The sequence below is a fragment of the Danaus plexippus genome, chromosome 5 (assembly GCF_018135715.1).
Source record: "Danaus plexippus chromosome 5, MEX_DaPlex, whole genome shotgun sequence".
Lineage (NCBI taxonomy): Eukaryota > Metazoa > Arthropoda > Insecta > Lepidoptera > Nymphalidae > Danaus > Danaus plexippus.
In genome coordinates this window covers 458,434-483,663 of record NC_083539.1, presented here as the reverse complement: position 1 = coordinate 483,663, position 25,230 = coordinate 458,434, and the positions used below count along the sequence as shown (strand labels likewise).

Below are 25,230 nucleotides of genomic sequence, written 5' to 3'. Positions count from 1 at the left end.
TGACTATAATTCGTTATTTCAATTTGTTTCTGCTGAGATTGTACAAACAATCTTTATGACTTATGACATAAGTCCTATAGTCTGTGAATTTATAATGATAACAATTGAGTTCTTTCAACGAATTACGAAATTCTCTAACGACCGGTTGACGTAATCGTGGTGGCCGGCTTTTCAGTTTTAATATAATTCTCGTCATGTAAAAAGAGAGTTTTGTACTAAAATTTATTTTAGGTACACTTGAGTTCGTTTTACAAGCACAAAAGCAAATGTAAGTAACATGTACGTTGATTAATGATTTTATTGTTTTAACTTAAAAGTAAAAACAGGCATTCGAATAAGAGGCTCAATTACAGCAACAGCGATTATGATTATTCTCGTTGCTGCAATAAATAAACAAAGGTTCTTATCGTTAGGTTGTGGGGGATAGGATATAAAAATAGTTAAAGAATTAAATTCGCGTAGGAGATGCATTCAAATATTTTATGCTTGAGACCATTCATGAGATTGCTTTCTAAATCTGGCGAAGTGAGTAATAATTTTTCAGGGGCTGTTATTATATATTTGTTGATGTAATTTTTTTTTAATTTTATTAAATTACAACTATACTTTTTTGGACTCTTAATAATGAAGGTAGTTGTTATATTATTCAAAATACTTACTTTAAGAGTATTTTATAGTCACCTGGTTTGGACATTTTGAGTTTTAGTCGGTTTCTTGTGGAGCAGGTTTAATTGACAGTCAATAAATGTAAAAGTATTCTCTTTTTATATATTTTTATCAGTGGCATATTATTAGTAGTATATAGCTATTTAAGACTAGCTACTTATAGAATCGAACCTTAATAATTTTCTTTATTTTGTTAAATCTAAGCATGCATGCAATAAAATTTCACTGATAAAAAGGCACTTCCTGGTACATTATTATTGTAGATGTCTCGTTTGGATCTCGTGATATTTGGCGCGACGGGCTTCACGGGGAAGCATGCCGCAATGGAGATGTGCCACATCGTCAAGAAGTATCCTGGCATGAGTTGGGGAGTGGCGGGTCGCTCAGAGGGCAAACTCAACAACTTGCTGAAAGAAGTATCCAAGAAAGTCGGTGAGTTCCATCAAGCGTTCCGATATCTATATTCCGTGCTTTAAGATTATTTTGTGTCTTTAACATTTTAAGAGTTCGGCAGTGAATTGAACGGACATATTCATGTTACTGTTAACTTTATTTATTATTACAATCGGGCTATACGATAGTGATGGGAGGGAAGTGCACTAGTGATTCGAAACGATCATTTTTATAGCATCGATAGTTTGACTTTCCTGTTTGAGATGAGGGAAAATATTCATTTGATCCATGTTCATCACAGATCCAAGTCAGGGGTTAATGAAATAATTACTTATTTAAAAATTGTAACGATTTATACGTGTTTATATACGCTGTCGTCAAAAGTTTGGGAGTACCTACACTTGCCTTCAAACAAAACAAATGAATGCCGACTAATAGCTTTGAAAATTAGCAATAATCTGTTTAAAACACAAAAGGATTATTTTTCCACATTCATCAAGTTTAATGAATTCCTTAAATTTTGAAGAAACACGTGTTTTATTACTTCGGCTATTTTCGGCTATTTTATCGAATGCAATTTATCGAATATTGTCTATATTCGAAAGATATAGGCTACTGCTCTGGCCGTATTTTATCTTTTGAAAATGGTTAAACGCAAGCGAATCACACTTGAACAGCGAAGCGATATTTGCGCTCTCCGCGAGGAAGGATACAAATTTCTTGTAAAGGTCTCCACTATACCCTTGCTAGACATCAAGAAACTGTAAAAAATGAAGATAGAAAGAGATCTGGCAGACCCAAATCCACAACAATACTGTCGGAATTAAGAGGATGTGTTGCTAAAAACAAAAACTAACAAATTGACATAAGGAAAATAGACTAGAATGGACTAAAGCCCATAAAAAGTGGACTATAGAACAATAGGAAAATGTCCTTTAGAGTGACGAATCAAAGTTGCAGATTTCTGGAACCAATAGACGTGTCTTTGTACGCCGGTCAAAAGAAGAGAGGCTTCAGAGACATGTACAGTGCGTACCAGCAAACATGATGGCGGTAATGTCATGGTTTGGGGGAGTTTTGGCAACAGACCCGGAAATCTTGCGAAGATGATCGGATAACTAAACAAGGTAGGATATTTAAAAATTCTCGCCAGATCCTGCCGTGTCCAGAGGACTAAGTCTCATTGGTCCTGGATTTATTTTTTAATAGGATTACGATCCTAAGCAATCCAAATGATCATCAAAGCAAATGATGCTATGAATATATACAAAAAAAAAAGTAAAAATCAATAAAATCGGTCCAGACGTTTAGGAGGAATTCAATGACATAAACCCGTACAGTGGAACGATTATCTTTGCTTTACTAGAATAAGCTTTTTATTTAGGTTTTTGTTTGGGGCCGATCTCTGCTAGCCTTATTATATTATTTCATACAGAATACTAATGAAGGCAATCGGTTTCCACGACGCATAGCCTATTAATGTTCTCTCAAAGTTATTTAATTTTTTGTTATTTCTCTATATAATTAATTTCTTTCGTTTTCGTTCAGTGCTTCAGTTACTTTGCATTTATGTATACAAGAACAATTAAATATTATTAAAAAGAATTAATAAATAATATATTTATTAATTAAAAAAACAAATTAATTATTACATATGAGCTCGAATGTCTATTTTTATTAATAATGAAATAAAGAAATAATGTCGTCCAAGATTATTAGATAATTTAATACAAATTAAGTCAAAAGTAATGAAATATTCGCGTTTATATTATATTTATTTTTCTTAATAAAATAATAATAAAAAAATATGTGAAAATATTGAAGTACGCAGTGCTTTATACCACACACACCCAAACACGTAACAAAGATACCGGCTACGATACAATCACACGTTATCAAGTTATTATGAACAGTGTGCGATGTGACTGACAGTTTAAATGTGCTCAGCGACGAGTATATGACGTGGGCTGAGCTCATACTGAAGAAACTATATAATAAACTCTAAGTTATTTAAATGAAACTAATATATTTTCGGATTTCCTACGCGGTTTTTACTTCGGCAGACGAGATGTCTCGTCTGCCCGTGATCACGGCTGCTGAAAAGTTATCGAAACGTCGGGGTTATGTAGTTTTTAAAATAATAAAAATCCGCGTTGTATATCCGAATAATATTAGTTTCATTTAAATGAATAAAACTCTCGAAAGTCTTAGATCTCATTATGTTAATAAATTAAAAAATATGAATGGCATTAGTAAACCCTTTCTCGAATTAAATTGAAAAGAGCATGTATATTATAATATAATTTATATATTATATTTATATATCTATTTAAATTTATCCTCAGAGAATAGTTGGCAGTGGCCTTGATCTCACCGCCGTTGATTACAGATAATTACAATGCTAACTTGCTTAGGAACTACAAGTAGATAGTTACATGTAATTTTTTACATTACTTGAACTACCCTCAACATGGTCTCAGTGAATCTAGACTTATACTTCATATATTAACTGCGTCTCCTATGAATAATTGTTATTAACAGGAAAAATACTTTATATAATGAGATGTTAACTTGGATAAATTAAAGGTATTTTTGCTCATTATTAAGAAAAGGGAGAAATATTTTACACTCAAACAACAAGGAGTGTGATCGACACATTAAATTATATATTACATAATAAATTTATTCATTGTTAGTGTGTTTATATTTAATATATGTAAAGTGTGGATGTAACTGACGGTTACGCGCTTCATGCATTATGTGTTAAATAACTCAACACACTAACTATTATTTACTTTAAATAATATGAGTATTGAAATATTCATTTTTGTTTGTTTGAAGTGATTCTATCTTCAGTATTAATAATTATGAAAAATAAACGAGAGTAAGTCGTAGTTATTTTTAGCCGACAAAGGCGAGAATTAAATTGGAGGTTCATGTTTAACACTGTATATGTGTATGTTTGTGTCTGTGAGCATCTCTAAATATTGTTTTTTTTAATACAACATTGATTGAACTCCCTTGACTGACTCATTGTCATTGAGAAAAGATGCCAATACAAAACATCTGATGACTCCGGTCGCCATTTCATCACTGTGAGGTACTTTGTCGTTTCTTTCTAAATAAATGTCATGGGAGTATCATTCAAGTGCCCTAGGAAACTGTGTAAGAATTCACGCAAAAATAATGTCACTGAGAAAAGGCAATCATATTTTAGTTACAACTATCAGTGGTAGAAGTGATAGCGCGTCCCCGTAGCCTTGTCCTATAAAGGATTGTGATCACATACAGACAGCGATCAATATAGTATGCATATATAAAATAGTTGTTGATCCATTCGTCCGTCTGTATGTATGTACATAACTTTCGGAACAGCTTCATACGTCAGTATTGTAATATTTATATGTATATCTATGGTGCCTACGATCTGTTTTGTTAGGAAATACCTAGTTTGGACTTATCACTAGTTTTATTTCTTTCCATTAAATCCAATCCAGTAGTTTTTGTGTGGAAGCGTAACAGACATGTACACATACATGCATCCATAGGCGTATGGAGATGATTATAATTTATAACGTCAGTGGCGTGTGTGGGAAGTCAGTTCAAACAACCGATCTAATTCGACTGGTTTTGTCGGTTCTTCAAAACCGGTTACGTTAACTCGCTTTTAAAAGTTAATCGAACGCCAGTAAGTTAATGACAAACCACACAGCTGTTCATATACGTTTGTATTTAATAATACTTACATACATTAGCGTAATTGAAAAACAAATATTACTTATTAGAATAAACTTTGTTATCAAAAGTAATATAACACGATTCCTTTTCATTTTCACGCGTAAATATATCCAGTAGGTGCGGTGCTGAGAATCTCAAGAACATCTCCGTCAGAAATAAGCACGTCCCATTTGATGTTTATAGAAAATATGCTTAGGTATAATGAAATATTTTTCAATTTTTCTATAAATTACATTCGTATCTTTGTCATAAATAACGTTTCTTTATCACGTCGATCTCATATCAGTGTATTTATGTATTTTTCTAATATAATATTTACCTTCATCTTAACGTTGCAAACAAACAATAGGATTGGCGTAACGCCATACTTGGAGTGGGACGAACCTGAGGTATATAACACTATATATATACCTCGTTACTGATCATAATTTATGTGACAGCATCCGTAACGACTGAGGATTTAAACAGACAATCATGGAAGCCTTCCTATGAGTCACAAGATATGACATATTATTTCCCTTAAGCATAGCTAGTGATATTTTAACTAAATTAATTATTTAAAATTGGAGTTTTTTTTTAAATAAAGACGAAACAAAATCAGCGGTGTCGTATGTTTGACGTTATGTCTGTTTGTGGCATCGTAGCTCTCAAACGGATCGAACGATTTCAATGTGGTTTTCTTTTTTAAATCAGAGAGTCAGTTTCCTTGCTATGTTTGGTTAATATTGGTCCAGCCATGTTCTCCAAAATGATGGAAGATATTTTTCACATATGACTAATCGACTAATAATACGCGCATTTCTGTATAGTTATTATTATTATTGGACATTAGTTATCTGGAACTTCAATAAACATATTGAATATTCGCACATTTTATTCTTGTTATGTTATTATATGAGATACGAGAACGATTATATGAGATAAGAGAGTATATAGTGTGTCTATGTAAAGTATTGGTAGGCGTGCAGACATGCGACTGACGCATGATTAACTCGCTGTTCCGAGACGATGAGGTATGTGGATCATATGAGCATATAATATATAACTTGTTACATGAGTAACACCGGCTCACTGTGTCGACTGCATCGGAGTATATGCTTACATTATAGTTTTCAGAACTATAACTATTTATACTCAAATACAAAGTGTATTAAAAAATTAACTCAACACTCGTATTGTGATAGTAATAGACATTGCTTCCACAGTATGACAAACAGCACTAGCTGGAGGTCCTTGAATTGTTTCTCTGGTAAATTTATTCCGAACCCTTACCCATCTAATTGTGATCATCACAGTACGTACTTCTCTTCTCTACCCTCAATCTGAACCTGCTTCACCTTAGAAACCAACTGGCTTTTTACTGATTAACAATGAAAAAATATATTCCTTTTAAACATTAGTCATGTATATCCCAATTAAAGTCCTTGGTAATCAAACCTTACCTAAGTCTACAAGCGCAAAGTAAATGTCTCTATATATATTCGTATATACACATATTGAAATCCCAATAAGGACAAAGTCGAGAATTATATTAATTTATTTTATAATGTAACAATATACGTTGTAATGATAAATACGGAAAATGTAAGTATTCAGTACACTAATTAATTTAACAAGTAATTGAAGCTGGTACTGGTATTGTTGATAGTGGTTATACCTTATAGGTCTGTAACTGTTTGTCAGTGAATAGGTTACATAAAAAATATAGTTATCTTCATACGCTAATAAGTGATTGAATTGTTATAATTACTGTATATAAATAAAAATGGATGTTGCTAAGCGTATAACTTGAAAATTTCTTGACCAATTGAACATTTATTTTATATTCCTTAAGCCTTATTGTTCGACCAATCGTAAACACAAAATATAAAAAAAAAAAAAAATCCAGTCAAACAGTTGCCCTAAATTATGAATGTCTATATAAAGGAAATCGTGTTTATGGTATTTACATTCAAGTTGAGTAGACTATTTGAATAAAATTTAAGCATGGCAAACGAGCAGACGACCTACTTGATGGGCAGTAGTCACCGTCGCCCTTGGACATCCGCAACATAAGAGATGTTGCGGATGTCCAAGGGCCGTGCCATGCCATGCCGACTTTGATTGTGGAAGAGGGACAGGAAAGGATGGGGAAAAGGAAAGTTCAACTGGTTCCCTCACTCGTCGGACCAGACGCAGTAATTTCATGCTTCTTCTCGCCGATCTTCAAGCTAGCCCATGTTCGACCTGCAGTATCTTGACCACAACTAGGGTAGGGTAGACCACAAACGTTGTGTATTGTAGTGTTAATGCAACATAAAAGACTGTAATTTCCAATACGTTTTGCTTTCGCAAAGACGATAAGTAAATCACAGAGTCAGTCTTAAGGTTTTTGCGACTTTAATCTGGAAACTCCATGTTTCTCATAGACAGTTGTATGCTGCCCACTCCCGCATCGAGAAACCATCAGCATTATTCACTTATGCGCCAGACAACCAAACAAAAAGTATTGTATACCATAAAGCATTAGAACGAGTCTCATCAAATCAATAAAGTATTGCAGTCTACAAAATTTAAAACTTATTTTTCTTTATTGTCGAGATATAAATAACGTGATGCGTAGTAAAATGTAACATTTATATGAACTTTGTCCGGGCATCTAGTATATAATAAAACGGTCTTATTTAATTAGATAGGGTAATGACCGTTTTTGCTGATTTCTGTTGGTTTAAATAAATAACCTTACCGTCACTACGTCAAAATTAACTTATAACCGATGTAGGCAATGATTAATATTGAACTTGTATATTCTGTGAACTTTGACCTCATGCGAACTAACGCTTCGTGTTGATAATCAATGGTAACGAACATAATCACATTATTTTAATGTATTTTTCTTGCTAAGTAACCTTGAACGAGTCCGCCTCGCCCACTGTTATCAGCGGCGAGTAACGTAATATTATCTCGATTTAAATCATGATAAAATTTAAATCTCGTAGATTATTTTTTAATCGAATATCTTAATAGCTAATTTATAAGTATCGCGTCTCTTGAGATATTTTGGTTTATTTTTTATATTATGTTCTTTATATATATATAAATATAAAGGCGCATTTTCATTGGTCGATAAGTCGGTAGTTAGCCCCATTGCGGGGAGTACCCGCATGCGAGCTAACAACCAATGAAATCCACTGGTCGATAACTCGGTCGATTAAACGTGTGCGGGTGATATCCGCATTCGGGATAACGACCAATGAAACTAGTCAGTCGATAACTCGGTCGATACAAAGCATGCGGTGACTCGCCTCCGTTCAGTCATTTATTAGACGTCATCAATACTACGCGCATTATTTATATTATTAACGCTGTTTATATATATTTATTAACAAAGCAATAATTGTTGATCCATGGCGAGTACGTCTGCTTATCTCAAAACCCACTGCCAAACTGTAGGTACCTAATTCTCTCGCACTTCAAATGCGGGCTCTAACGACCAGTGATAATGGCTCCCCGCATGCGGGCCTTATCGCATGCGTTATAGAAATCACCCGCACCTCGTATGCGGGCTCTGACGACCAGGGAAAACGATAAACTCTTTGCGGGCCCTATGTCATGCGTTACAGAAATCTCCCGCACCCCGAATGCGGGCCTTATCGACTAATGAAAATGCGCCCTAAGTTTATCAATATTCAAGTTTAGTGATGTGGCCAATATAGAGACGAAACCTCTCAGCATTCCATGGATTCACCGTCCGGTGCCGGGTCCATCGTTGCAGGGAGAGGAGCTTCAACAGTGCCTGGGACCTGCGACCCAGGTGTAGGTTAAAGGTTCCCCTAACTAACGCGCGTTAAACGCTCACCTCCACTGTCTAAGCTCCTCTCCCTACCTATTTATAATTGATAAAATATGCAAAAAAAACAGTATTTTATATTAAAAGAAATTAAATGAAATCTTATCTGAATTATTTATATTGTGTACCAACCATATGATATTGTGATTATACGAGACCTATACAAAACTAATCCAGTGGCTTTTAACTTAACAAAGGCTGCACGATAACACAAACTTTATTACCAAATGGTTATATGTCTATATACACTGTATGCATCAGCGATCAGTTCCGTAGTTTGTTTCAGAAAAATAAAAGAAAATTTACTTTCATGTATAAGTTATATATTTTGAGAATTTACTAAGTGAGAGTGTGTTCCTCTTACTCCAGACGAGGACTTGTCGTCGGTGAAGGTGATAACAGCGGAGTTGTCGGACGAGGCCTCTCTCAAGGCGATGACGGCCCAGGCCCGCGTGCTGGTCAACTGTTGCGGGCCTTACTACCTGTACGGGGAGCCTGTCGTCAAGGCCTCTATAGACACCAAGACACACTACGTGGACGTCAGCGGGGAGCCGCAGGTTAGATGTCACGACTACCGACACAGTATCCTGTATGAATGTCTGTCTATCACGCGATAACTACTTCACAGATTGTGTGATAAACATTACTGTGATGTAGTTTAAACATCAGAAAAAAAAAATAGGCTGTAATGTACTCCCCAATTCCGTGTAGTTACCGCTCTAACTAGACAATGATGGCTGTGTTATGTAATGTATCGATTACTATTAATTAGTATTTATTATAAACTAAATTAAAGAAAAACGAAAAAATACTTTCGAGAGGTAACTTTAAAGAAAAGAATAAACTAATATAAAGTATTGCAAACGACTACAATACTTGAATTAAAAATATCAATTTGTTTAGAAGTATTAAATACAAGGAAGCACAATAAAAATTTGCTGACATCTTCATAAAGCGTAGAGGGATTTCTCTTCCTTGAATTTTCGCTTGAAATATTTGCTAGGAACATTTTCTTACCTCGGATATTATTCTGCATTAATTACTAAAGAAAATTACAAAGGAGCATTCTAACAATAAAACGTTAAATTAATAATTAAAATAATAAACAAATTAGTTGGACAAATCTTTTGTCTGTTTGTAACTTTAAAATGAATATCAACTTGTGTTTGTAGATACGAACCATTCCTTAATTGTGTCACCGACAGCGGGACTTAAAAGTAATTAAGTTGTATTAAAATATTTTCAATACAGAGAGTATCAATTGAAACTTTTGTTATGTATCAGTTATACATATGATGTCCAGTGTAATGTAGCGGATTTATTATATGAGGTTCTATCATTCCGTCTCGTTACTCAGCACATACGTATTACGCGTTTAATATAGCTGTATTGAAGACTACAAACATACTATACAATCAAATATTGATAGTCTGATAGTAATTACTAAGTAGTCTCTTGTTGGATATAAGTTGACGGGTAGGTTTAAAAGAAATAATTGTCTATCATAACTTATATGTTTGAATAATACTGTCAACATGTCCCACACACACACACACACACACACACATAATATTTATTGTATATTTTTGTGTGCCGCGTTGTTCGCTGTAACCTTCAAACTTTTTTTTGCTTCCGTTGGGAACTAAACTCGTCTGTAGATGACATATAGTTAATTATAATTATGCCAGGCCTTCACAACATGTGTAAGGCTCTATACTGTAAATGAATAAAATATCAACCATAACAAGCGTAGATGATATTCAAATATATGTACATTTAGAAGATCTTACATACATATTATATTTGTGAAGTAAATCTATATTCTCTTCATACGCACATTAATAGAATGACATAAAAATTAATATTGTCTGTTTGTGATATTAACATATCCACTCAATATTAAATTGTGAAGTGCCCATACCGTAGTAATCAATAGTGCGTTGAGTCCCTCCGCCATCCGCGCGGAAGAAGTGACACTTCGTAACATTTGAATGAAAACAGGAAGGGGTGGAAATTGATTTTTAAGGAATTTTAGTGCTTCTTTAAGACAAACTTTATTAACATTCCTTCCAAGGCACATGTGATTGCCCTCATGCGTTCTAGCGCCACACACTCCCTCTCGCCCTGCCTCTTTTCATCCCCATACACCCGGAAGGGACAAACGTTTAACCACGTCGGAAGCCGCAAAAGAAGTTCTCTTCAATAACGTTGCTTAGAATTTGTATTCGTCAGATTGTTTCGCCCTATCTGTGATTGCATCGGTTGTAACATGATTTTCCCAGACTGACAGCTGAAGTAATTCTTATTAAGTATAAATGATAAAATAAATTACTATCCCATACGAATGAAATGAAGGTAATCGTAGTTCAAGTATGTGCCAAAAGTAGATAATGTATGTATATACATTTTTTATATAAATGTGTGGTAGCGCAGCATATTGTAGGACACCGTAGTGTAAGGCGCGTGAAAGCAGTCAGTATGTTCCTTTAACCCTCGTAACAGTTCATGGAGAGAATGCAGCTGGTGTACGGGTCGGCGGCGCGCGAGGCCGGCGTCTTCATTATCAGCGCCTGCGGCTTCGACAGCATCCCCAACGACCTCGGTGTCATCTTCCTGCAGCAAAATTTCGGAGGTACTCAGTACGAACTTGCCGCCAATAACATTATATAACACGATCCCTTAATTTTAATTTTCGTCTTCTATCGCGCTGTAAAACCTTTTTTAGAATGTATCCGTTGGAACCCCGTTGTTCTCCTCAGTGAAGACCATCTCCAGACTCTCTTTTCCTTCTCTAGTATCTCTTTCACTACTCACCCCCGTGCTGTTCTTTTTCAATCAGTTGTTAATATAATCCACCTCTCTGTGGTTTTGTTCCTTGTTTTCTTTCTTATTCTTCTCTCTTTCCTCTACACACCAAAATCTAGAGTCAACTTGGCTAATATCCGATTCCTTGTTTTCATTCGGTATTTGTTCTTCTTCGGCAACACTTTCCTTAACACCTTTGTTACGATGTCTACATTTTCTATAAATTACTTTTATCCGAGACGATTTTTTGAAAAAAAAGTATTTTGGTCTATGAAATTCCTATCATTAACTTAAATAATGTCAGTCTAGCCGAGTGTGACAGGACGAATACTTTCTCAATCATTGATCTTTATATATGCACCTTTCAGGTACCTTGAACAGCGTGGAGTCCTACCTGTCAGGAGAGGTGCCTCCCGAACACAGCGGGGGCGGAGTCGTCAACTACGGGACCTGGGAGTCGCTTGTACACGGGTACGGAACACGACCAAAGGAACATTTACCTTAACTAATAGAACTTATACCGTAAAAGTAACGCAGAACAAGTTTTATTGCTAACACATGTTTATCTCTATATATCTAAATACTATGATTTATTAAGTGAATGACTAATGTGTATGACGTCTCAGGATGTCGCACCACAACGAGCTGCCGGCGCTCAGGAAGAAACTGTACCCTGAGAAACTACCCACGTACAGACCCAAACTAAAGCCCAGGTGAGGGAAGGGACATCCTTAGAACGGAATAAGTCTGCAATTTTTGTATATTTTGAAGTAACGTTGACGACAAATGAGAGGCGTGATCGGCTCACGAGAACTCACTTAATGATGATGCAGAGACAGTTTCGTGACTGTAATACTAAATAGATTGAGAGAGAGAGAACACATACATTCTGTCTCTTTCTCTCACACGTTATGTGCATCTAAAGAGGTTAATACCCTCGCTAAGTGAGTGTCCGACGTCCGCCCTGTTTCTTCCTCTCAGATTCGTGATCCATCGGCGCGGCGGCTGGTGCCTGCCGTTCCCGGGCTCCGACTCGTCGGTGGTGTTCCGTACACAGAGACAGCTCCATGCCGAGGGTTCGCGCCCGGCCCAGGTCCGCACGTACGTGAGGCTGCCGTCGCTGGTGTCGGCGCTGATCACCATGTTTGTGGCGAGCGTGGTGTTTCTCATGAGCAAGCTGTCCTTCACCCGCTCGTTGCTGCTCGCGTACCCGGAGCTGTTCTCGCTGGGCGCGGTCCGCCGCGGACCCTCCGAGGACGCTATACGGAACACCAGGTTCAGGTTCGAGCTGTACGGAGAGGGATGGAGCGGTGACAGCGGATCCCCGCCGGACAAGAAGATGACTGTCAGGGTGAGTGACGGGTGGCACGACCGGTAGCCAGATGACTGTCAGGGTGAGTGACGGGCGGCACGGACCGGTAGCCGCGGAGAGGAATATTATTTGTCAAATGTTGCTCGACAACGCCATCTGTTGTTGAACAATCGTAGCGAGGTGTCGGTGAAGCAGTTTCAACTTCTTAGTGATTATTTGCGTTACAACCAACCACCAACCACGCTAGAGTCACTAACGAGCGCTCGAGCCCCGGGCCGCAACATTTTATGAAAAACGTTGGAGTCGTCTCCGGGATTTAAATTATTTACAGATCCGACGTCAGTTATGTATCGTTAGTATTGCCAGAAACATTATCATATAATACAATCAGTGACTCGGTTCATTTCGTCATCATTTCAGCCCATTTAATTAACAAAAAATATTGGCCAGTAAATTATCCTGAAAATGGAAACGCTTTGAAAAATCACATGAAAATTCAAAAGTCACGTCGATTACAAACGTACGAGAATTGTTCGTTTGAAAGCTCCCGACGGAGAGGGTGGTTGAGAGGGAGTTAGTGGAGAGTGTACTGTTCCAGGTGTCGGGAGTCAACCCCGGCTACGGCGCCACGGTCCACGCCCTGCTGCACTCCGCCATCACCATACTCAGGCACAGGGACCGGATGCCGGCGCAGTTAGTATACACCACACACACACACGCACACACACACACACGCACACACACACACACACACTGTGAGACGAGCGATACAGCTCCGCGTGTTCCAGGGCGGGCGTGCTGACTCCCGGGGCGGCGTTCCGGAACACAGACCTCATACAGCGACTCTGCGACCACGGCCTGCTGTTCGAGGTCGTCCGCGACCAGTGACGTCACGCTGTATAATAATATCCCGACTCCCCTCTCCTGTGACGTGGGCGACGGACGCTCACGGAATGTGGTGCTCGCATTGTTCTGTAAATGGTGTAAGGTCTCTTGTTAAATAAATGTATCTCATTTTATTCCGCTATGTCTTGTTCCTTATATCATCCCGAATAATCACTGAGCATATCGTGCCTAGGGTTCCACATCTCCCGTGTTATCACCTCTATAACTCGTTAAATTGCCTCCAAGCCGCCTCTTCGTCAATGTTTCCGCTTGTCGGATAAGAGCCTTCGCTCGTCACTAGTCAGTTAAACCTCTCGTATATTGTGAGGGTGCGTGATGATAAATAATGCATAGTAGCGCAGGGTGCGGGTGCGGACCAGAACAGGGAGAGATGTGCTCGGATAAACGTGTCTAGGTCGGTATTATGAAGCGTCTGATTTGTTGCGGCTCAACATACACCAGTCACCAGTGTTAGTGGCGTAACTTCTAAATATCTCAAGGCATATAAATTTGTCAGGCTCTTAATTCAGTGCGCCCATTAAATCCATTACATTCAACAGAATCTTATAAATCTAGACATCCGTAAACCCATGTCTCTGGAACATAAACCTACTGAAATAGAATATTTTAATATTTCCGCACCAGCGACTTCCGGTTGTTCCGCATGTCGCGTGTTTATGAACGGCGCCATCTATCGTCATCCGTGCGGACTATTAGTTTGAGCGACTAACCGCTAGCGTTTATTTAATATTTTTTCGTCTCATGAGTATCTCATTGACTTTAAAATTATGACTCGCTTTAAGATTTTCGTTTTTCAGGATTAATTACTTTTATATATTTTCTCTACTGATAACTAGAAGTAACGATCGTTTAGCGGGATTCAGAAGGTTTGATTTGAATAACAGAAGTTAGGAGACCCGATGACCGACCACACAAGGAACAGGTGTTAAGGATCTAACATCCACGGAATTCAGCAAACACGCCTTCGGCATCGCTGAATAATTAAATCTATAGCTGGCTGTCTCACTTGGTGAAGGAAACGTCGGTGACATAATAAAGACTGAGGAGAATCCGTGCAGTAGAAAATAATTCTTGAGTTAAATTAAAGTTCTTGTTGAGTGTACAGATTGGTGTCGTCCGAGAGTTTTTTTTGTGATGTCACATATTAAAATTTAAAATACTAAAAAGCAAAGTTTGGATGTGAATTTAAAAAACTACTCACTTGATCTATATTTATAAATAATTTAACATTCTCACTATAAGGTAAGGATTTTGAATGGAAAGGAATGAAATGGGCGGAGGGAAGCTCGAGCGGATCTCATGTAAAAATAATTTTTAAATACATACACAAATTAAAAAAATGTGACGTCACACGAGGAGGGGGGGGGGTATAAAAATGTGGCAACCTGTGACAATGATTGGGGGAGGGGTTCTAAAGTCCTGAAATTCGTGTGACGAACTTTATGGATGGCCTCTCCTGCTCTAGGAGCAATTTATTGTTTTCGATAAATGAACAGCATTATTTCTTTTGATGGAAATCCATATCAGTGAGTACCACTGAGCGTCACTGAGCGTCACTGAGTCACGAAACGTATTCCAAGCGACATTACAGGTGCGACAGTGGCTGTTGTGTTACGGAGGCAGCGCTCTATGGACGATCTCACGGAACTCTCGTTTCATCATCATCATCATCATCAGCCTATCGGAACCCACTGCTGAGAAAGGCCTTTTCTTGCATGGAGAATGTTAGAGCATTAATCACCACGCTTGCTCGATTGCTGGCGATTTCAATCTTATAATTTGAAATATAAGACCAGGTTTCCTCATGATGTTTGCTATAAACTATATATTAGCATATCAACAGGCTGTCAGTAGCGACTAGGGGTATGCATTTTTTTTATAATGTAATTGACATTATAAAAAATATAGACACTAGCGCGATCTATAATCAGCGGTCAAAAAAAAATTCTGTTAAGTTGTACATTACTGACGATAGATGGCAGTAGGGATATGAATTTTACTGACTCAAACTTTTTGAATTCCTATATTATATTAAGTAGTACAAGTGTAAAAATAATTAACACAAATTAAAATATATTATATCTCGCCTGTGACGTCATTCACACATTCATTTTTTTTTAATTCCTCGAGATTACAATTTTATGAAGTTCCCCACTGGGATTGAGTTTCCGTTATTGTTTGCTGGGTGCTAACACAGATTGCCCAAATAGTAATAGCGTCAAATAAACAGTGTAACCAGCTCAAGACTGCACTCGAGTGTAATACGGTAATTGGTAAACCTCAAGAGAGCTTGATCAATTCGTTTGATTATATTCGTAATATACGATCAAATCAATTGAACAGAGTTGGTTTCTGTGAGTGAACGGAATGTTGAATTACAAATGCATGTTTATGATACGACTGAGTGAACTTAAGAGGAAGAATATTAAGAAAAAAAAAATTACATGACATTCAATAAAGTGAGATAGTTTTTTATTAAACTGAATAGTGTTCTACCATTGTGCTCTTTGTATCCTTTAGATAAGTAAATGTAGAAAAATACAAACTATGGATGTGGTGAAACACAGATTTATAAGTAAATACTTTTATTCATTAACCATCCAACGAGTACTGAAAAAAAAAACAACATTGTAGTTAAAGAACCAAAAAGAAAAAAGACGAAAGACAACTCAAGTGCGGCATCTGTATTCAGTAGTCTGCCGTTATAATGACTTGGTTTTGAAGGCGTACATACGCTGGTTACATGCATCACCACCTGCCTTATTCTCTCTCTGACACCACAAAGAGATTCATTAAAACATTATTGTTTCTTTGCGATAAATTGGCCATTCGACTCTTATGACGTAACCGCAACAGATAAATGAACGTCGCCCGGGACACATCCGACACTCCGCGGAACCAACACCGAGCCGTGTGAACCAGAACATTCCTGACACCACACAAGCTATTGAATGGCATTGCTATCCGAACATCGGGGCAATCATGTAGTCTTAGGTATAGGTTATAAGTATTAAAATATAATTGTTATAAGAGACGAAACCTTTCAGCATTCCATAAATTCACCGTGCGGGTGCCGGGTGCATCGCCTTGCAGGGAGCGGAGCTTTAACAGTGCCTGGGACTTGCGACCCAGGCGTTGGTTTAAGATGTTTTATATAACGCGCGTTAAACGCTCACCTCCACCGGCCCAGCTCCTCTCTCTACCTAACCAAATTTGGAACGAACCTCCTAGGGCTGCCGTCGAGGCACGTTGCTTATAGGTTGCCTATCGACCTTGTTACGATCTTTCAAAAAGCTATCCACTATTCCTCCTAAGCATGGAGTACGACCTATAATATCTATACTTAAAAGGAGCATTTTCCGTAACCGTAGAAACGGATTGGCCGCCTAACGATAATCCCGGATCGTATGAGGTGTATCTTGTACTCCGCCTACCGAGACACAGACAGTGACATTTATTTTGGTTTTCTCCTCAATCCCTCCGTCCACTCACAGAATTTATCAACTTCAACCAAAAGTACTTGACAGTGTTTGGAGTTACGTGTCAGTATTGCGAGATCGTCAACGAAGGCTAAGATGGATGCTGTGTATTTATTACTAAACTTGAACCGATAGGGGAAAGTTGTATAATACCGAGCCCCTGAGGACTTGGGCCTATAACTAGGAAACTGATTGGTATTAAAATAAATAAAATTGAGTAATCACTAGGACATTAATTCAGATACGCATACCATAGAACAAAAACTTCCAAAATTTAAACAAAAAGTAATTATTGTCAATTATTGTCTCGTCTGCCCATGACCACGGTTGCTGAAAAGTAACCGAAACGTCGAGATTATGTAGTTTTTTTAAATAATGAAATCCGCGTAGTATATCCGAAATATATTAGTTTCATTTAAATTATTGTCAATTACCAAAAAACTATAAAGTCACGATATTGTCAAACTTGTCTGATAATATCGTGCCCACGATTGACAAAATCGTGCCCACATTAACTTCACACAAATTGGTGAGTAATAGAAGTAAAAACAAAATTAATACCCTTCTAAGTAATTTTCTTAAGCCAAGATAGGGAGACCCATATCTTTTTCTAGAAATTAAATCAGTAAATTAAGTATCACGCAGTAAGTAGGTATTAACAAAAACTTAAATTCTTTATGACAACTAAACGTAAATATTTTTATATAACAAGAAGTCTTAGAAAATCTTTGATTTATATATGGACTATGGACTATGGTCTCAAAAATACCTAATATCGATTAAATATCACATAATAAGTTATATTAATCACAGCAAAAATCACACAAAAAATCTTCGGCTGAATCTTTTCCGCTGCATTCCTTGTGTATCCAATTTGAGCATCTACAACAACGAACCACAGTTCTCCATCACGACCAAACTCTTGGCATACGGCGCTAATATCCCGATTCTCTACGTCATCATCTTCATTGTCATCGCAGAATTGTCAAACTCCCGGCGCGGAATTGTCAAACTTGATCATTTTATATTTTAACCTCAAAATAATATGGAAAATATTATAGGACGTAGAAAAGTAATCTGACACGAATTCTACAGAATACAAGCATTAAAAATGTATAGTATCAAAGTATTACAATATTAAAACAGTATTACTTATCTCTTTCCGAAAGTATACGAAAAATTATAAGGAGTAACTAAAAAAACAACTACGGCGCATGCTATCTCCGTCGTTGTGCGAACCATAATGGCGATGCGCGGGTAGGGGTGTAGGCATGACCGGCTTGGATGTATACCCTCTGATTTGCAAAACTAGTGGATATTTTTCGAAATCCGCATACGCGCCGAATTACTAACCGCGCGTTATTATCCAATTCTCCCCTACCCCCATTTTTTCTCGAAACTTATTAGTTTATCTACTAAAATATTAATTACAATATTAAATACTATTGGAGACCAACAACAGCCTTGAAATAGTCCTACATTGAAACTCAAAGTTTATGAAACGCCTTCTTTAGTTATTATAGAAAACTTTAATTTTGAGTAATATGGCGAGATCATATCACTAACTAGGAGTGGAAAGTTATAGCATTTAGCCCGAATAGCATTAAATCATGTTGAGTCGACCCGAACGCATTTTCTAAGTCTATCCAAGAAACTAATTTGCTTCTCGCTTTTTTTAGAATCTTTTGAGCTCACCGACAAAAAAAAATTGTTTTCTAGGAATCCAGCAATCCCCGGTAAAAACCCCTTCTGGTGGTTTGGCCTGAAATACCTGTTGTTGAACATGAACCGCGTCATTCTCGTTTGTAGAACTGAGAAAAGGATACTAGCTACGGTGTTTGTTAAGGCTATCGGTCCAGTGTCTTTTGGATCCGTAACTTGGTATATTTTGGGAATGAGGACGAAAATTGCTTTCCTAAAGGACTGCGGTATTTGCTTCCTTGACCAGATCTTGCCGTATATGTTTATAAGATGTTTGCCGGCCGATGAACATTTTTTAAACACTATGTATGGGAAACCATCGGGTCCTGGTGCAGATTTAGATGATTTTCTCTTAATCTGACAACTTATTTCCTCTATCGTTGGTTGAATGTCGTGGAAGTCGACGCGTGGAATTTCAGGGTTTTTGTCCGTCAGGATCCCTATAAAGTCTAACACTTTTGGGCACTTTATATGCGCTTTTGAAATGTTCGTTAATTTGTTCGTTGGTCCGAAGCTGTCCGCGTTCTTTCTTAAAAATGGTTTTGAATACTCAAAAGGGTTTTTATCAAATTCTAGGTACATCATGTGTTGCCCGGTCAAAATGACTATGATATTGTGCCGTTTGAGCCGATATTTCTTGAATTAATTTAAGAATTGGTCTCAACGCCCTTGCTAGTTGGTGACTAAGATTATTGTTGCCTAGGGCTATACGTAGATTTTTTATAAATCCCCTTTTTTTCCCCCTCATTTTTACCCTGAAAGAATTTTCTTTGTTGTTATGAGCATAACGATTTTGAGGTGGATATTGCTCGTGAAAGTAGTCATAAACAGTATTTTGGAAAGTTTCTACTAGCGAGTTCAATTCCTGCTTCGAGCCCGGATGCTGTAACAGGACCGCTAAATTGACGTCGTGTTTACATATAAGTAAGTTTCGTAGTTTTCCTGGAACCTCTGGGTACTACAAAACGCACCTAGTATAATTCTATCAATGTTGTTATATGTCCCGTACTCTGTAATGAGTTAATTAAGAACTTTATTAATTTCCAGTAGACTTATAGTCTATAGAGGATCTGTTAACTTATTATATTCTGTTACACATTGTTATAAAATAGAAAAAGTGACTTCAGCGTCTTAATCCCGACAACTGATGCGATGAATATAATTAACTATTGTATTAAAATTTAAAAATATATATATTTTCTATAACATATTTCATTCAATTTCTATTAAGAATATTTGGTGGCCCGGAGGCTCAAGGCCCCCTCTCATACGTGAAGGCGCGGGTTTGAAACCTGGCAAATACCGATGTGATCTTTTCCGAGGAATATTTTTCAGTATGTGATATTCATACGTACGATGATGGCACTGGCCATACGTTGTTACCTGGGTTGGGTTTGTTACAGGTTGAGACTTTAGATATGTATTCTTTTTAAATATGATAGGCGCCAAACCAGGGCCAACCAACACTTCCTGGATTGTTCGTCTGTCTTATTCTCCCATCGTAATAGAAGACGTTATATCAGACCATCGTAGACAACAGAATTTGTTGTATAAAAAAAGTAATTTAAACGTCCATCATTTTATTTTGTAATTTTCCGGTAATTAAAAATTTTGTTGTAAATTTAATGATTGTTACATTAAAATTTTTTTAAAGCTAGATCGTAAGTATCAGGTTAACCTTGCAGGGCATCACTCCGCCAATGACACAAAAAATGACACGAAAAACTTACAGTTTTAAAGTATAAAGATAAGAATTTTCACATTCCTACTAAAGCAAATACGAAACATTACATATTTACATGTTATTAATACAATTTTATAATTAATTCTTGGTTTATTTGTCTATATATTTATATTGATCTCCGTAGAATCTTTCCGAAATGTACATTGCCATGCTTCTTAATAGAGCTTTGTTTAAGTTAACCAAGACGCCAATTAAATCATAAATAATTATATGGAAATAAATAACATAATGAATGTAAACAAGTCTGCGATACTGTCATTGTGAGTATCACACTCCGACCGCGTAGACGTGAGTCTGAACTCTCAGGACACAGACAGACGATTGCTATAAAGGCGAGTTACACACGAGATATTTAGTAGCATTTAATAAATATTTTTAAGATTAGTATTATTATTATTATGTATTTAATATATATTTTCATTAAATTTGTTAATATTAAGTTGGAATGTTATCTATGTTATATAAATACTTGTGAACTAATGAGTGGTTATTGGTATATCAGAATGTCTGTTATATGTTACAGTTGTGTAAAATGAATAGATTCGACCTGGTAATATTCGGGGCGACCGGTTTCACGGGGAAGCATGTAGTCAGAGAGCTCGTCAGGATCGCCCCTAAACATCCAGGATTGACTTGGGCGGTGGCTGGGAGGAGCCGGGGAAAAATGGAAACGCTTCTACAGAATGTCACCAAAAAAACTGGTGAGCGATCTGCAGATTGTGAATTCCTTCTATTTATTAAACACGAATAATAATAAATTTTTATATTCCTCAACTTAACATTGTAGCAGTAAGTATTGGTCTAGAACACAGTTATGACTATGAACTAAACCAGTTGCATAAAATGTAGTGTCCTAAGCTATGACCTTGGTCACGCTCAATTACACACGTTTAGAAGAAGATATGAAAAAAATAACTTATATACCAGACCCTCGCGTGAAGAAAACAACCGCCTTGATCACGCGACACGTATCTTTAAACTCATTCAAGATCGAATCTTATCCTTGAAATAAAGTAAGAAAAGGACTCGTTGATCTTTCAGAGACGCTTAAAAAGATACATCGTTCAACTTTGCCTTTTTTATTCCTTGTCTTTATTTTAGTCCCTTAAAACAACATTTAATTATTAAATAGATACAATTCCAGGTGTCGAGCTCTCGAACATTAAAATAATAACAGCCGACGTGAATGACACGGAATCTCTGAAACGCATGTGCGGTCAGGCTAGAGTACTAGTGAACTGTTGTGGTCCGTTCCTGAAATACGGCGAGCCCGTGGTAGCCGCGGCGATCGAGACGAAGACACATCACGTAGATGTCAGCGCTGAGATAAAGGTGAGGGCGAGATCGGTGAGGGAGGTAACGAACTACAGGGACTAAGTTAAAGTTGAGGACAGAGCTGAGACAAGCGTCGTTAAACTGAGCACTGACAGGTTAATATAGCGAGGTTGGTGTCACGAGTGGAGAGTTCGAAATATTCACTTAAATTAATTGTTGACTGGAGGAGACTGATATAATAACTCAATTAACTATGTCAGTATGTTGCTGTCTCTACATCACTATTACTATCTCTGATTTTGACGGACGTCTCCTTGGCTCTAGACGTCTGCTTCCATGAGTCGTAAGGTGTGCAGTCAGTGACTGGACGAGCAGAGTTCCCTCTCATTGCCTGTACTGATGTGTTGCTGTAATACTTCCGAAACTAGTCTAAACAAGTTAGCTTCCCTAGCTCTCGTCTCCTCGTGTTCAGCTGTCCGCGCCCGCGCCTGTCCGCGAACTCAGACCTTTCACATGTATCTGTCAGTTGTTATCTGTCCCAAACGACCCGCTTTCTGCTCGGAGTTTGAAAACAATACGTCAGTTGCCAAGGAACACTCGCGATCTACATTTTCTTCCTTCAGCTAGACCCACCGGTCCTGGTTACCTTTTGAATTCTTTCACAGTTCACTCCATCCAACTCTGGTGCGTCTGAACTGAACTAATCAGAGCTGCTTACAACAGACGGAGCAGCAGTCTTTATAGAGACAATACAAAACATCTTAAGGCTGCTTTATGTTAATTGTATTTTCTTATTTGTGTTTGTATTTAAATAACTTATATGTACATACATACATAGATTTATATATCTATATCGCACAGAAGAAAGTTATATTTTGAATGAATTTAATATTTATAAGTCCTAGTTTTTAATTCTGTCCCACCGCGTTATTGTTCTGTTATTTCTTTTGATATTAACCGGTGGAGAACAGAGAACAGAGATAGCTGTGAAGAATAAATTAATTCCTGATATGTATCCACAATATAAATCTTTATTCCGTTGATCTCCATGTTGTCGTGGCATGTTCATTGTTTCCAGTTCACTGAGTTGTTGCATCAGAGGTACGACGCGTCAGCTCGCGAGGCCGGGGTCTGCGTCGTGTACGCCTGCGGCTTGTGCAGTCTGCCCGCGGATGTGGGACTCCTGTACCTCCAGCGAGAATTCCAAGGTCTCTGGAATATCAAAGTAGATCTGCTTATAACATGACATATGTACTTTAGACAAAACATTTTTCTTTATCGTAAACGTTAAACCTTTTTGATAGTTAAATATTTTAAAACTTCAGCGTGATATCCGAAAATTATAAAACAAAAATTGGGAGAAACGCTCAGATGTTACGAAGACGTAATATGTAGATAAATGTAGGTAAAGTGAATAAAAATTTTATAAAACATCCACATATAAGGGATTATTCGTAGTTAATAAATATTATGTTAGTGTGTAAAACAGACTGTTTTTATAATTATATTACAGTCAATCATATACTGTAACTTGAACTTACCAAATGTCAAATGTGACCACGCCCTATAACTAAGCGCGGTTAAAAATTGCCGATCCCCTCTTTAATACTTAAAACGAGTTATTAGATAAGTTCAGTTAAATGAGCAGGTATGTAGTATTAATATTTTTCAGGCGTGTTGAACTCGGTGGAATCATATCTCGTGACTCACTTCCCGCCGAGGATGTTGACTGAGACCTGGAAAAATGGAATCGTTCGATACAGCAGCTGGGAGTCGTTTATAAACGGGTATTTACTGAAACAACACAACTCGCTGCTTTTGACGTTGGTTAAATGACGAAGATTCTATGGACAATTGTTTTGTCTCTGTTACAGCATGGCCGGCATGTCGATAAAACAGTTGCAGCAAAACTCTCTGCCGCCGATGGAGCGCGAACTGAAAAGCAGGTTCAACTTTTATTTTGACTCATTTTAACAACATTGTTCCAGTTCAATTAATAATTGTTAATGAGATGAACAGATTTTCTAATGTTATAATTGATAAGTGATGCGGCCTCAATCAAAATGTATGTGTAAATCATACAACCCATTTGTGTAGACGCTGCTTAAGGTTCGACCTTACATTTCTTATAAGTCATTTCAATCACATTTGTGTTTTCAATAAATTAATACATTCTTTCCAGATGTTTAATACATAGGAATCTCAACAAATGGTGCGTTCCGTTTCCTGGTGCAGACGCGGCCGTCATCTCTCGCACGCAGCGCCATCTCTTTTCGACGACCGACAAACGACCCGTACAATACAAACCGTACATAACTTTCCCCTCTATTTTTACAGCCATAGGAACTATTATCGCCTGTGTTATTTTGTTCGCCCTTAGTAAAATGTCGTGTAGTAGAAAATTACTGCTGAACTATCCACGACTGTGTTCGTTCGGTGTGGTCACGTATGGCGACACTGAAGAGGGCGTAATGGATGACGCATACTTTCAATATGAAATGATCGGTAACGGTTGGAGTACAGGTGCGGATCGTAGTGGAGCGCCTGACAAAAATATGATAGCAAGGATCAAGGTAAGTGATGTTGCAATTAATTTATAAAATGATGAAGAATTGCTTCTTAAAAAAATGGAATTTTAATAAAATATTTTTTTAGGTTTCAGGAGTGGATCCGGCTTATGTTGGCTCTGCGATTGTCCTTATTTATTCTGCAATAACTTTGTTGAAGGAAAAAGACAGAATCCCTGAGTAAGTTTAACCTTCATGATTTTGTAATTATTTAGTTTAAAAAAATATGACAAGTATCATATTGTTTCAGCTGTGGCGTGATGACTCCCGGAGTAGCCTTCCGAAACACTAATATCATAGAACATCTTCATGCAGACAATGTAAAATTTGAAATTGTTAAATAAATATGTTTAACTTCTTTAAGTTTATATTAACAGGGAAGGACGACTTTTACTAAGAAATGGTTAATGTGGGGGATTTAAATAATAATATTTTTTATGGATACTGAGATATTTTATTATTTTCACGATCCTGCCGCCCTCTGAACTTTGTTGTATGTACGTATATATTGCAGAAGGTTGCCAAGAGATGGCTTTAGTAGTATATTTTACTTGGGTAGAATTTTTAATTGATTTTAAAATATTTTCAATTCAGCTGTATATATATATATATATATGTTTACCCGTAAAAAGATTTTAATTTTATTTTTCGTGTCGATAGAGACTTACTGCGTCAAAGATAAAATAAATAAATTCGTAATATGATTGTCTTACTTTGGAATGAGAGTACGTTCGGCTTCTTAGGAACATGGACGCAATAAAATGGACTGTTAAACATTACACATACTATTAAATAATATACGATGGAATAAAACA

The 25,230-nt window shown here is 37.1% G+C and overlaps 3 protein-coding genes across 6 annotated transcripts in view; all 3 read left to right on the top strand.

Annotated features, from left to right (window-relative positions):
• LOC116769217 (uncharacterized) overlaps positions 1 to 25,230 on the top strand; it is a 324,623-nt gene that overhangs the window by 59,102 nt on the left and 240,291 nt on the right. The window lies entirely within an intron of this gene.
• LOC116769306 (saccharopine dehydrogenase-like oxidoreductase) lies at positions 52 to 13,762 on the top strand. 3 transcript variants are annotated; one of them, XM_032660360.2, is made up of 9 exons: positions 52 to 279; positions 930 to 1,098; positions 8,996 to 9,183; positions 11,129 to 11,258; positions 11,800 to 11,902; positions 12,058 to 12,144; positions 12,413 to 12,782; positions 13,342 to 13,436; positions 13,532 to 13,762. In XM_032660360.2, the coding sequence occupies exons 2-9, from the start codon at positions 930 to 932 to the stop codon at positions 13,629 to 13,631; spliced, it is 1,242 nt and encodes a 413-aa protein (XP_032516251.2). In that variant the 5' UTR covers positions 52 to 279; the 3' UTR covers positions 13,632 to 13,762. The 3 variants fall into 3 exon arrangements, with proteins under 3 accessions (XP_032516251.2, XP_032516249.2, XP_032516248.2); XM_032660358.2 differs by having other exon boundaries at positions 54 to 268; XM_032660357.2 differs by lacking the exon at positions 52 to 279 and adding an exon at positions 370 to 525.
• LOC116769307 (saccharopine dehydrogenase-like oxidoreductase) lies at positions 20,745 to 24,859 on the top strand. 2 transcript variants are annotated; one of them, XM_032660362.2, is made up of 9 exons: positions 20,745 to 20,905; positions 21,097 to 21,274; positions 21,706 to 21,905; positions 22,927 to 23,056; positions 23,521 to 23,635; positions 23,723 to 23,794; positions 24,031 to 24,421; positions 24,504 to 24,595; positions 24,666 to 24,859. In XM_032660362.2, the coding sequence occupies exons 2-9, from the start codon at positions 21,106 to 21,108 to the stop codon at positions 24,757 to 24,759; spliced, it is 1,263 nt and encodes a 420-aa protein (XP_032516253.2). In that variant the 5' UTR covers positions 20,745 to 20,905; positions 21,097 to 21,105; the 3' UTR covers positions 24,760 to 24,859. The 2 variants fall into 2 exon arrangements, with proteins under 2 accessions (XP_032516253.2, XP_032516255.2); XM_032660364.2 differs by having other exon boundaries at positions 20,750 to 20,905; positions 21,718 to 21,905.